We start from the raw sequence: 13,896 nt of genomic DNA on the forward strand, positions 1-13,896 counted from the left end.
TGGTACCAACTTGAAACCTAAGACATGGAAGTCTGCAGCCCAGATGAAGCCTGGTTAATCTGGATTTCTTTAGATGCAGCAGCAAGCCACTCCATGTCCTGATGTCAAGAACCATCTCAGGGCCCAGGGATGCTCTGCTTCCTTGGTTTGACACCAAGAGATCAGGGTCAGAGAGATCAGGGTCAGCTGGTGGGTGAAGTCCATCAACACTTATCCTATAGATTGGGACTATCATAGGCAACATACAGAAGAGAGGAAAAGGAAGCTTGGGATTGGAGTATTTTATTTGGGGCCTTTTCTGGAAAAGTAGTCTCTTTAGAAAAGGAGAATGATAGAATAATTTTTACAGAATGGAAATAGCTCCTTCCATTTGTTCTGCAAAGGGAATGGCAATCCAATGCTTTCTCCAAATCCAACCAGGATGCCTCTGACTGCCCTCAGAGCCATTCAGTATGCTTTCAGTCTGGGCATGGGACTCTTCTAAGGGCATGTAGCATTGACAATGGACCCTTGGCTCTCCTGGCTGCCCCTGCAGGCCACAGGACCCTTCAGAGTGATGCTCCTGCATGGTCTCCAGGGTCTAGTTCCATCTTGCCAGCTGCCTTTGTCTGTCACACAGGCTGTACACTTCAGGTTTGCCCTACTCTGTTTCTAAGTTATCCCCCCTGGCAGCCAGCACCAGCTTTCCCCTCCCAGTGTCCTGATATTCTCTGGTTAATAAGCAGCTCACATAAAGAAACCAAGAACTGCTGCAAAAGGTAGAGAAAGGCTGCGGCTCTCTGAATACAGTCCAGGAAGCCTTGGACTTGACCCAGAAACTCAGTGGTTTCTGTTCTCCGCCTTCTGGTAGCTTTCCTCATAGGTTATAGAGGGAAAAAAGAGCTTGAGTACTCACTCTAAAGCTATAGTAGACCTTAAGACAGTGAGTGTTTGTTAATCAGTGAGAGACTCTTGTGGAGCCTGATCTCTCTTACTGGAAGCATATTTGTAGAAGAGTCTCAGGTCCCTGTTAATTCAAGTATTAAGCTCCCATCTTCCCTTTTTCCTGTCTTCTTTGAGCTGCCTGGTAGCACCCTTCCTATCTATCTGCCCTCCCATACTCCATCGCCAATATGTTTTATCCCCCAAGGTTTAGAAATGTCCTTGAGATGTCCCTGTGAAAGGAAACAGTGGGATATATGGCCAAACACCAGACCCCCATTGTTACCTTGTTCTAAATCCACCCCATATGGTCGGTCTCCCTGGGTCTGCCCATTGTCAAGGTCTTAGTCACCTTTGAAGCCTCCTGCAGGGATCCTCACTGCCAATGGAGCCTTTTCTGAAGTCCAGCAGTGTGACATTTTGTACTTGGAACTCCCTAGACAAATATGTCTCACTTAATCCTCACCAAGTTGGCCACAAGCGGAGACACTTGCTTAGCCAAATCTATCAGGTACCACTAGTTCTTGCAGTAAATAATCCTTTTGTTCCAGGCATTGTTTTTAGGGCTGAGAATACAGGATAAACGAGGTAAGGTCCCTGTCCTTGTGGAGCAACAAGAGTATCAGAAGAGACACTCTTGTGATAGAAGAGAAAACAGAGGGGGCCCACTCATTTTGAATGCTTCATACCCACATCTCTCTGCTCTCTCAGGCTTGCCAAGATCCATACTCTCTTGCCATTTACCAGCTCTGTAACTTTAATTACTTACTCTAAGCCTCAAGTTTCTCATCTGTAAAATGGGGTTATTAATATTATCTACCACATAGGGACATTTTGAAGGTTAAATGAAATAATGGGAGTGGGCATTGTGGCTCACTCCTGTAATTCCAGGACTTTGGGAGATTGAGGCAACAGGATCCCTTGAGGCCAGGAGTTTGAGACCAGACTGGGCTGCACAGCAAGATCCTTTCTCTAGCACACTGCAACCTCAACCTCCTGGCTCAAGCAGTCCTCTTGCTTCAGTTTCCCAAGATGGGAAGATGGGAGCAGGGACTATAGGTACATGCTATTTTTTTCTATTTTTAGTAGAGATGGGGTCTTGCTCTTGCTCTAGCTGTTCTCAAATTCCTGACTTCAAATGATTCTCCCCCCTCAGCCTCCCAAAGTACTAGGATAACATGTGAGCCGCCGTGCCCAGCCACAAAAAAAGTTTTAAAAAATTATCTAGGTGTGGTGGTACACACCTGTATTCCCAGCTACTTAGGAGGCTGAGGCAGGAAAATCACTTGAGCCTAGGAAATCATGGCTGTAGTGAGCTATCATGGTGCCAGCCTAGGCGACAGAACCATATACTCTGAGTGGCAGGGGTAGGAATACCGTGTTTGTAAGCCATATAGCAGTGCCAGGTACATACAGCTAAATCAATAATGGCTGTTATTATTTTTTCTTGAGGGTAATATTTACAAGGGAGAGCAGTGCAATCAGGCAGAACTGGATTTGGACCCTGGTTTCCTCATACACTAACAGAATCATCTCTCTGAGCATCAGCTTTGTGTATAAAGATAAATTACTTCCTAAGAATAAATTCATTGATGTAGGTGAAGTCAGAGTACCAAACACGCAGCAAGAGTTCAACATGTGTAGCTCTGGGAACTTCTTAACTTTCCAAAGACACTAAAGCTAAGGGGAGGTGGAAGAGACTCAGAAACCAGCACCTCCCTTAGGGAATGTCCCCCATCCTCTTAGTTAATCCAGGAAGCTTAACTCTCCCTCATTTGATTCTCATGCTCCCAGAGAAGAGTGTTCTGTGATAAGCTGTGTTCCCTCCCTGTGTCCTCTGTGCCTCTGTACTAAGTACCAGGAGGCCCTTGTCCTGTCCACACTCAGTCATCACTCAGCCCTAGATACACATTCAGCTCCTCTAATCTTCTCCACTGCTTGACCACCCCTTTCCTCACCCCCAACTCCATCCCTTGTTCCCCAGCTCCTTAATCAAATTAAGGGAAAGAAGAGGATTTAGATAGGGTTACTAAATATATTTCCGTTTAGGGGAGAGAGAGAGAGAGAAGAGTTTATGGGGTGGGGGAGAGTGTGAACTTCCTTAATGGAATGTGCTCTGAGAGCCTCCTTTCTCCAGAGTAAGCTCAGACCTATCTGGACAGAGTTTTCTCTTTGGCAAAGTGCTTTTACGTACATTATCTCATTAAGATACAGACCAGGGTGGCAGAGTGCCCACTCCCCAGAAAGGTCTGCTGAGGCCATCAGGAGTCATGAGCTGGTTTGACCCTGGTCTATATATTTCACAGGACACCCAGGCCCCAGAGCGGTGATGAAGCCTTCTGTGGAGCATAACACCAGTAGAGGGAACACTTATGTCTGGAGGTCATGGTTTCCCTTTCTGTGTTCTCCCTACACTAGATTCGGGATATTTTGAAAAATTTTACTTTTTAAAAACTACGAAAGTGTTTATTATAGAAACTTTTAAAAATATGCTAAAATATAAAGGAGAAAACAAAAATCATCCATAATCGACAGTTTCCCTACTAAAGCATTTAAGAGTATATCCTTTAACTGTTTTTAAATGCATGCCTGTATAACATTTGTGCATTCATGTATACATTCTGGAGAGTTTATATATACAAATTCATTGTTTCTATTTTGCTTTTATATTTATTATTTTTGTATTCCAGTTCATCAAAAACTCTTCTGAAATATTATTTCAACATAGCATGATTTGGTTTTTTTCCCCTTATTAGACAGTTTTACATGTCCATTATGAAATAATCATCGTTTACATTTATCTAGTTATAATAAGCTGGGGGCTTTGCTAGCATTTTACATACATTATCACATTTAATTCTCACAGCAACTCTCCAAGCTAAATATTGATACTCATTTTATGGATACAGATAGTGAGGCCCAGAAAGTGAAAAAACTTGTCGTAAGTCCCTAAGAATTTAAAATGCCCCCAAAGTTCCCACCTATCAGGTACAAAGTAGAGGTATGTGGCGTATTTCCTGGGTAAAGGACTCAACTACCACTCAGACTTTGTACTTTACCCTACAAATGCAAATAAGGTAACCTAATCTTCCTTAGTAATCTTCATATTAACCCAAAATTTTAAAAAGAGAAAAAAATAAAAACAAAAAAATAAAATAACCTGACTGCTCGCTCCTCAGCGGGTACTTGCCAGCCCAGGAATGGCAGGCTGTGCCCCACGGCTGCCTAGCTGCAAAAAGAAAATTAAAAACAAATAAATAAATATAAAAAAGAAAATAAAATGCCTCTAAGAATTTAAAGGCACAGTGGCTCATGCCTATAATCCCAATACTTTGGGGGGAAGAGGCAAAAGGATGGCTTGAGGCCAGGAGTTTGAGACCAGCCTTGTTAATATAATGAGACCCAGTCTTTACAAAAAAATTTTTTGAATTCACTGGTCTTGGAGGCACACACCTGTAATCTTAGCTACTAAGAGGCGGAGGCAGGAAGATTGCTTGAGCCCAGGAGTTCAAGGTTACAGTGAATTATGATTGTGTCACTGTACTCCAGCCTCAGTGACAAAGTGAAACCCTATCTCAAAAAACAATATAAAATAAGCCCAGGCACAGTAGCTCATGCCTGTAATCCTAGCACTGTGGGAGGCTGAGGTGGGTGGATTGGCTGAGCTCTGGAGTTCAAGACCAGCCTGAGCAAGTAGAGCCCTTGTCTCTACTAAAAATAGAAAAAACTAGCCAGACATTGTGACGGGTACCTGTAGTCCCCACTATTTAGGAGGCTGAAGGCAAGAGCATATGTCTTCAGCGTAAGAGTTTGAGGTTGTTATGAGCTATGACACCATGGCACTCTACCGAAGGTGATAAAATGAAAGTCTGTCTCAAAAAAAAAAATATATATATATATATAACATATACATATAAAATATAAAATAAAATGCCTATTTGATTTCGCAACATGGACACATACTTTTTGATATTTCCTATAACAAGGGTCATTTTTAATGACCACATAATATTCTCCAATATAGATCTATCATGATGAACCATTCTGTCTCTCTTTTTTTTTTTTCTGACATTTGTTTCCTCCAGGGTTTTTTGGTTTTGGGGTTTTTTTTGTTCTTTTTTTTTTGCTATTACAATGAAGCAATGAACATCTCGCATAAAATCATCTTTGTTCACATCTCTTGTCATTTCTTTTTTTTTTTTTTTGCAGTTTTTGGCAGGGGCTGGATTTGAACCCTCCACCTCCCGCATGTGGGGCCGGTGCCCTACTCCTTTGAGCCACAGGTGCCGCCCTCTCTTTTCATTTCTTTAGAATCATTCCTAGAAGTGAAATTACTGAGTCATCCTTTTAGAAGTCTTTTTACATGTTAACAAAGTGACTTTCCTGAAAGCCAACATGCACTCCCACCAGCATGTGGAAAAGAAGGCCTTCTTCAAAAACAATTCTGTTTGGTAGGTGGAAATCCCATCTCTTTGATTTGATTTACATTTCCTTGATTACCAGTAAGGTTGAATTTTTCTTTCATGTATTTATTAGTCAGTTGTAGATGTGTGAGTGATTATCACACAGACCACAGAGAATAGCTGTCATTCCTGCTGGTATTCTCTCTCTCCCTCTTTCTTGATTTGTGTTTCAGTCTGGACCTAGCTACTTTAGGGGTATACTGGCAAGGGAAAGAATCTTTTCAGGGCGGTGCCTGTGGCTCAAGGAGTAGGGTGCCGGTCCCATATGCCGGAGGTGGTGGGTTCAAACCCAGCCCCGGCCAAAAAAAAAAACGGATTTAACATATCCTGCAGAACCTCAGTCTTCTTGAGGAGCGTGTCCCTGTTTCGACCCCTCCTTTTCTCTCTCACCCCCAGGCATACTCTGTGGTTCTTGCACAATTGCTCCACACCTCACAGGAAAGGTCAGAGCTCAAGATTTTCCCTCCATCCAAACTGAAGTTCAAATCTGCAATCTCAGGCTTTTCTGGAGATCATATAGTTTTATTCAGGGAGTAACCAAGCTAGAGCCAGCAGGCCCATGCCCTCTGTTTTCTCTTCCCAGGAAACTTAAATTCCTTTTGTTTCTCAGGGGAGGTGAGAATGGGATGGAAGCCAGAAAAAGAAACTCCCTTTCTCATGAGCCCCATGGCTGAGGCTACATAGGTCCTCCGTCCTGACAGGGCTCCCCTGTCTCTGAAGAGCCTTGTAGTCTTTTGAACTAGGGAGGAATGCACTGTCATCTCCAACAGGTTGTGTAATCCCCATCTTCTGCCTGGAGCATCAGAAGGGCAGAAGGTGCAACCCAGTGCTGAGCTGGTTAGTCACTGTGTATCCTCAGGGTCCAGAGGAAATCACACCCTCACTTCTTTTCCAGCTACCTATCAGATGGAGTTCCCCTTGGGTGGGGCTCCCACACTGAAGTCACCCTGCCTACCTGCCTGCTGCTCCAGGACCACCTAATGCCTGCTTGCTGGGCTTCACATCAGGTTGCGCCTGTCATTGGAGAACTCGGGACTCTTCCTTCTATGCCTTCTCCTAAGCCAAATTAACCTCCCCACACACATACGCACACACTCTTAGAATTTTTCTTTCTCTTTCATATTTGCTCCAGATGTTGGACATTCATTTCTATCAGGCTTTCCCTGAATGGAAGCAAAGAGAACTTCACGTCCCTGCAGGTTGGGGAAATGGAGAAGGTGGAAGTCTGCCTTCAAGACTGGACAGTAAGACCTTCCCCTAGCCTACTGTATGTTTTTTTTTGTTGTTGTTTTTTGTAGAGACAGAGTCTCACTTTGTCGCCCTTGGTAGAGTGCCGTGGCATCACAGCTGATAGCAACCTCCAACTCCTGGGCTTAGGCGATTATCTTGCCTCAGCTTCCCAAGTAGCTGGGACTACAGGTGCCCGCCACAACACCCAGCTGTTTTTTTGTTGCAGTTTGGCTGGGGCCGGGTTTGAACCTGCCACCTTCAGTATATGGGGCCAGCGCCCTACCCACTAAGCCACAGGCACCACCCTACTGTACGTTTTTACACCAAGATAATGTCTTCAGTTCTAGTCCCTATTATGGGTCCTCTCTCTTTCTTCCCTTACTTCCTTCTCTCTCTCCCTCCCTCCTTTCTTTTTCTTTCTTTCTTTTTCTTTTTGAGACAGAGTCTCACTTTGTCACCCTGGGTAGAGTGCCATGGCATCACAGCTCACAGCAACCTCAAACTCTTGGGCTTAAGCAATTCTTTTGCCTCAGCCTCCCAAGTAGCTGGGACTACAGGCACCTGCCACAATGCCTGGCTGTTTTTTGTTACAGTTGTCATTGTTGGTTAGCTGGCCTGGGCTGGGTTCAAACCTGCCAACTTCAGTGTATGTGGCTGGCACCGTAACCACTGCGCTATGGGCACTGAGCCTCTTTCTTTCTTTCTTTCAACAGAATCTCATTCTGTCATTCAGGCTAGAGTGCCATGGTATCACCCTAGCTTACAGCAACCTCAAACTCCTAGGCTCAAGCAATCCCCTTGCCACAGTCTCCTAGCTGCAACTACAGATGCTGGCCACAATGCTGGGCCAACTTTTCTATTTTTGGTAGTGACAAGGTCTTGCTCTTGCTCAGGCTGGTTTCAAACTCCTGAGCTCAAGCAGTCCTCCTCCCTTGGCCGCCAACTGCTAGGATTACAGGCATGAACCATCATGCCCAGCCTCATATTTTTTTTAAACAGAAGAACAATGCTGACAGAATGAGTCCCATTTCAAAAGGCCCCCTTCTGTTACTCTAGCATGTTGCATGTCCCAGCTCACTGGGGTGGGGGTGGGGGTTCTTCCACACCATGAAAATGTTGGTGCTTGTGATGGGACAGAAATTATGAAATGATGGGCGGCGCCTGTGGCTCAGTTGGTAGGGCGCCGGCCCCATATACCGAGGGTGGCGGGTTCAAACCCGGCCCCAGCCAAACTGCAACCAAAAAATAGCCGGGTATTGCAGCGGGTGCCTGTAGTCCCAGCTACTTGGGAGGCTGAGGCAAGAGAATCGCTTAGGCTCAGGAGTTGGAGGTTGCTGTGAGCTGTGTGAGGCCACGGCACTCTACCGAGGGCCATAAAGTGAGACTCTGTCTCTACAAAAAAAAAGAAATTATGAAATGCATGAGAAAGCTAAAGACGGCCCTCTGAAAATGCTTATACTGGTAGAACTTCAGTGGTGTCATCAACAAACATGTGAGTATGTTGTCCTGGTAGAACAGCAATTAGAATAAAGATGGAGAAGCCATCATTCTAACGTTTAAGGGGTCCAAAGGATAAAAGTGGGCTGAAGGCTAAGTAAGTGGTTACCCACAACACTATTTGAATTCAGAGAGGAGCTTACAAGGCAGCCAGGAAGGCTTGATTGAGACAGCTACTCCACGTGGACCCGAAAGGCAAGAAGACTTGAACAGTGGCCTCATGGAAGCAAACATTTCTGCAGCAGTTAAGGAACAAGCAAAACCACAGATGAGGAAATGCAGCCAGCACATTTAGGAATTGCCAGATCATTCCAACTGCTGCAGAACACAAGCATAGGGTACTGCATCAGGCAGGGATCTACCAGAGACATGGAAGAACAAGTAGGAGGTATATAGTAAGAGATTTATTGCAAAGAACTGGCTTATGTGATTGTGGGGGCCAGTTAGGAGAATCCTAAATCCTTATGACAGGCTGTGGAAGGGCAGACTGGAAGCTCTCGGGGAGGAACTGAAGCTGCTGTTCATAGCAAAATTTCTTCAGAGAAGCATCAGCTCTGTTCTTGCTGTCATTCACCTGATTGGATCAGGCCCACCCAGCTCCTCTAGAATAAACACATTAACTTAAAGTCAATTGATTATGAAAGATAATCACATCTATTAATATAAAATACCTACATAGCAACAATTAATCAGTGTTTGATGGAAAAACTGGAGGTTACAGCTTAGCCAAGTTGAGGGACAAAACAGATGTCACCGGTATGAACCAGAAACGAGAGTTGGGAGAGAGAATGGGATCAATAGAGTTTTCCCAAACTCCCATCACTAATGGGTGACTTTCAGAGGTACAGGAGCAAGGTGTTAAAGTAACAACAAATTGGGTGCAGGGGCTCACACCTGTAATTCTAGCACTCTGGGAGGCTGAGGCTGGGGGATCGCCTGAACTCAGGAGTTCAAGGCCAGCCTGAGCAAGAGTGAAACCCCATCTCTACTAAAAATAGAAAAAGTAGCCAGGTGCCGTGGCAGGGACTGGTAGTCCCAGCTACTTGAGTCTTGAGCCTGGGAATTTGAGGTTGCTGTGAGCTAAGATGTCATGGAGGGTAGAGTTCCATGACATCATAGCTCACAGAACCTCAAAAAAAAAAAAGAAAAAGGCTCAGTGCCCGTAGCACAATGGTTACAGTGCCAGCCACATACACCAAGGGTGGCAGGTTGAACCCAGCCTGGGCCAGCTAATCAACTGCAACAAAAAAATAGCCAGGTGTTGTGGCAGGCATCTGTAGTCCCAGCTACTTGGGAGGCTAAGGCAAGAGAATGGCTTAAGCGCAAGAGTTTGAAGTTGCTGTGAGCTGTGATGCCACAGGCACTCTGAGGGCAACATAGTGAGACTCTGTCTCAAAACAAAAACCAACAAAAAAAAAAAACCTCATCAAATTTATGTAAAGGAAACAATACTCTTATTTAAACTCTCTCAATACTTCTGATTAAGTTGGGGAAAAAGTCTCAATTTGGTACTGGCACAGTTTTTTGTTTTTTTTTTTTTTTTTTTTGTAGAGACACAGTCTCACTTTATGGCCCTGGGTAGAGTGCCGTGGCCTCACACAGCTCACAGCAACCTCCAACTCCTGGGCTCAAGCGATTCTCCTGCCTCAGCCTCCCAAGCAGCTGGGACTACAGGCGCCCGCCACAACGCCCGGCTATTTTTTGGTTGCAGTTTGGCCGGGGCCGGGTTTGAACCCTCCACCCTCGGTATATGGGGCCGGCGCCTTACGGACTGAGCCACAGGCGCCGCCCTCAGTTTTTTTTTTGTAGAGACAGAGTCTCACTTTATGGCCCTCAGTAGAGTGCCGTGGCCTCACACAGCTCACAGCAACCTCCAACTCCTGGGCTTAAGCGATTCTCTTGTCTCAGCCTCCCAAGTAGCTGGGACTACAGGCGCCTGCCACAACGCCTGGCTATTTTTTTGTTGCAGTTTGGCCGGGGCCAGGCTTGAACCCGCCACCCTCGGTATATGGGGCCGGCGCCTTACCGACTGAGCCACAGGCGCCGCCCCTGGCACAGTTTTTAACATTGCTAATATTTGCTAAAAAAATTTTCTTTTTTTTTTTACATGGTACACTTTATTTTTTTATTTTTTATTTTTATTAAGTCATAGCTGTGTACATTAATGCGATCATGGGGAAAATTTTCTTTTAACAAAATGAGCAGAAGCTAGTATCCAACAGTGTGTGACAGTATTTAATAATGTTTTCATTGTATTTTATTTTTCTTGTATTTATTTTTACAATTTTCTATATATAGCAAGTGATCCTCATTTTCTTTTTATGGCAATGAAATGGTATTTTCTTTTAAAATATATTTATTCAAGGTTAAAAATATCTATTGATAGAAAAATCTAAAATAACAGCTGTTACAAATTTTTTTTTTTTTGTAGAGACGGAGTCTCACTTTATGGCCCTCGGTAGAGTGCCGTGGCATCACACAGCTCACAGCAACCTCCAACTCCTGAGCCTAAGCGATTCTCTTGCCTCAGCCTCCCAAGTAGCTGGGACTACAGGCGCCTGCCACAACGCCCGGCTATTTTTTAGTTGCAGTTCAGCCAGGGCCGGGTTTGAACCCGCCACCCTCAGTATATGGGGCCGGTGCCTTACTGACTGAGCCACAGGCGCCGCCCCACAAAAATTTTTTTTGATACAGGAAAAATCATGAAACAAATATGAACAGGGAAGGTTGAAGCTTAGGAAGCACAGTTATAGGCCATGAAAAATGATGTAAAATGAAGAAATGTTTATAATTGTTGAAGCCAGATAATTGCAAATAGGAAATTATTGTACTATTTTTCTCTACAATTGTTACATTTGAAGATTTCTGTAATAAAAGCTATTTACAAAGGACGGTGCCTGTGGCTCAGTGAGTAGGGCGCAGGCACCATATACCGGGGGTAGCAAGTTTAAACCCAACCCCAGCCAAACCGCAACAAAAAATAGCTGGGCAGGGTGGCACCTGTGGCTCAGTGAGTAGGGTGCCGGCCCCATATGCCGAGGGTGGCGGGTTCAAACCCAGCCCCGGCCAAACTGCAACAAAAAAATAGCCGGGCATTGTGGTGGGCACCTGTAATCCCAGCTACTCAGGAGGCTGAGGCAAGAGAATCACTAAGCACAAGAGCTGGAGGTTGCTGTGAGCTGTGACACCACAGTACTCTACCGAGGGCGACAAAGGTGAGACTCTGTCTCTAAAAAAAAAAAAAAAAACGCTATTAAAAAAATAGGCCAGGTGTGGTAGCTCACACCTGTAATCTTAGCACTCTAGGAGGCTGAGGTGGGTAGATTGCTTGAGCTCAGGAATTTAAGATCAGCTTGACCAAGAGCAAGACCCTGTCTCTACGAAAAATAGAAAAACTGAGGCAAGAGAGCTCAGGAGTTTGAAGTTGCTGTGAGTTATCATGACACCATGGTACTCTACCCAGGGTGACAGAGTAAGGCTCTGTCTCAAAAAAAAAAAAAATTACTTTTGGCTCAGCGCCTGTGGCTCAAGCAGCTAAGGTGCCAGCCACATACACCTGAGCTGGCGGGTTCAAATCCAAACCAGGCCCGCCAAACAACAATGACGGCTGCAGCCAAAAACATAAATAAATAGCCAGGCGTTGTGGCCGGCACCTGTAGTCCCAGCTATTTGGGAAGCGGAGGCAGGACACTCGCTTGAGCCCAGGAGTTGAAGGTTGCTGTGAGCTGTGATCCCATGGCACTCTACCCAGGGTGACAGCTTGAGGCTCTGTCTCAAAAAAAAAAATTAATCTGCCAGAATGTGTATAGAATAAACACATGGGGAAAGATTAAGAGCAAAAAAGACCCAATAAATGTATTATTACCTATGGAGTAAGATACCATTATCTTTCTCTATTCCCAGTTCTCTATCTGGATGTCTTTTTGGTAAATCCTTAGGATCCACAGAGGTAAATTAGGTTCATTAGAGCCCCCTTTAGGGATGACACTTCATTTTTCTAAGGCTGATTCAAGGTTAGTTAATTGATAGAGGTTTCAGCCTGCCCATGTTTCCAGCAAACAGCCTCAATAAGTACTTGGCTCAAGAATTCTTGGGCTGAGAAGTAGACCATAATTTTAAGAACCTTTTCTTTCTCCTTTGTCTTCAACTCTATCCATCACTGAAACTAGAAGGTAAGATTCCAGTGCGCAAGAATAGTGTTTAAACGTCTTTGTGTCTCCTTCCCCACAAGCCTAAGGTGGACCTCTGGATGCTAACAAGAGCAAATCTCTGGCTAAAGCAGAATGAGACAAGCACAGGTGAGAGCTGCAGGTGCCTGACTGCCCCTGGTTAGATGATGATGCACAATTCTCAGGACCAGCAGTAAGCTCAGGATCAGCAGTAAGCTTGTTGGCAGGGAGACTATACAGAAAAGAAATAGACTTTAACTTTCTGGTCTAAGGCGTGTAAAGGGAAGATCTGAGCAAGCACTTGGGAATGGAATTGTGCATGCCTCTGGGCCTTGCCCTTTAAGAGGTCAGTGCTATTCAGCCTTAGAGCCATAGATAACCTGGAGGAGCAAGAGAACTGAAAAGTTTATACAATTTAGATTCTGGGAATTTGGACCTCTGAGAACCAGTTTTATCCTCTTCAGTGGACTCAAGAACAGAATGACAGAATGAGGACGGCAGACTCCATCTGACAGCTATATATCCCTCCTTAGAAGAAAGAAGAGGAAAATAAGAAACAAGTGGCAATGCTTTGCAGTTTTAGAAAGAGAAAAAGTCTGGTATGGAATCTGAGACAGTTTAGTCACTGAGAACTTGGATCCTGCGCCTGAGGCCTGCTTCATCTGGAATCACCCTTGGAGGGCTTACCTAGGGGTCTGGACAAGGGTGGAGCTGCCAGAGCCCAAAGTGCCTGGTGTAGCTACAATTGTATCACAGGATGAAGAGTAAAAGTGAAAGGTGGGCTTGCCAAATTGGGGGGGTGGAGGTGGGTGTAAAACTTAGGGGCAAGAGTGAGGAGTGTGACCTATAATGCCATGGCACTCTACCCAGGGCAACGAAGTGAAACTCTGTCTCAAAAAAACAAACAAACAACAAAAACAAAAAAAAACTTAGGGGCAAGACAAGACAGTGTAACAAAGGATGAGGGCACCACTGTTGGTGGGAATGTAAAATAATATGGAGGTTCCTCAAAAATTAAAAATAAACCAGGCATAGTGGCTCACACCTATAATCTCAGAACTTTGGGAGGCTGAGGAGGGAGGATCACTGAGGCCAAGAGTTCAAGACAGCCTGAACAACACAGCAAGACCCTATGTCTACAAAAATTAAGAAATTAGCCAGGCATAATAACTCATGCCTGTTGTCCCAGTTACTTGAACCCAGGGTTTCAAGGTGTCAGGGAGGTATGGTGATGCCACTGCACTCCAGCCTGGGCAACAAAGTGAGACTCCATCTCTTAAAAAAAAAGTTAAGGTGGCTCATGCCTATAATCCCAGCACTTGGGAGGCTGAAGTGGGTGATTGCCTGAGCTCACATGTTCAAGACAAGGCTGAGCCAGAGTGACACCTCGTCTCTAAAAATAGCTGGGCGTTGTGGTGGGTGCCTATAGTCTCAGCTATTTGGGAGGCTGAGGCAAGAGAATCACTTGAGCCCAGGAGTTTGAAGTTGCTGTGAGCTATGATGCTATAGCACTCTACCGAGGGTGAAAAAGTGAGACTCTGTCTCAACAACAACAAAAGAAAGTTAAAAATAGGATTACCATATGATCCAGCAATCTCACTACTGAGTATATAGCC

At 44.8% G+C, this 13,896-nt stretch overlaps 1 protein-coding gene across 4 annotated transcripts in view; it reads left to right on the forward strand.

Moving 5' to 3' along the window:
- The window catches only part of IFT81 (intraflagellar transport 81), a 142,135-nt gene that overhangs the window by 123,322 nt on the left and 4,917 nt on the right, over positions 1–13,896 (forward strand). For 2 of the 4 annotated variants that reach the window (XM_053587250.1, XM_053587251.1), the window contains exon 20: positions 6,517–6,628. The exons of 1 other annotated variant lie outside the window; for it this stretch is intronic. In XM_053587250.1, coding sequence (XP_053443225.1) covers positions 6,517–6,628 — 112 coding nt within the window. Of the gene's footprint in view, positions 1–6,516; positions 6,629–12,342; positions 12,410–13,896 lie in introns of all 4 variants that reach the window. One more of the 4 variants, XR_008379424.1, reaches the window with a different exon arrangement.

The sequence above is a fragment of the Nycticebus coucang genome, chromosome 4 (assembly GCF_027406575.1).
Source record: "Nycticebus coucang isolate mNycCou1 chromosome 4, mNycCou1.pri, whole genome shotgun sequence".
Classification (NCBI taxonomy): Eukaryota; Metazoa; Chordata; class Mammalia; order Primates; family Lorisidae; genus Nycticebus; species Nycticebus coucang.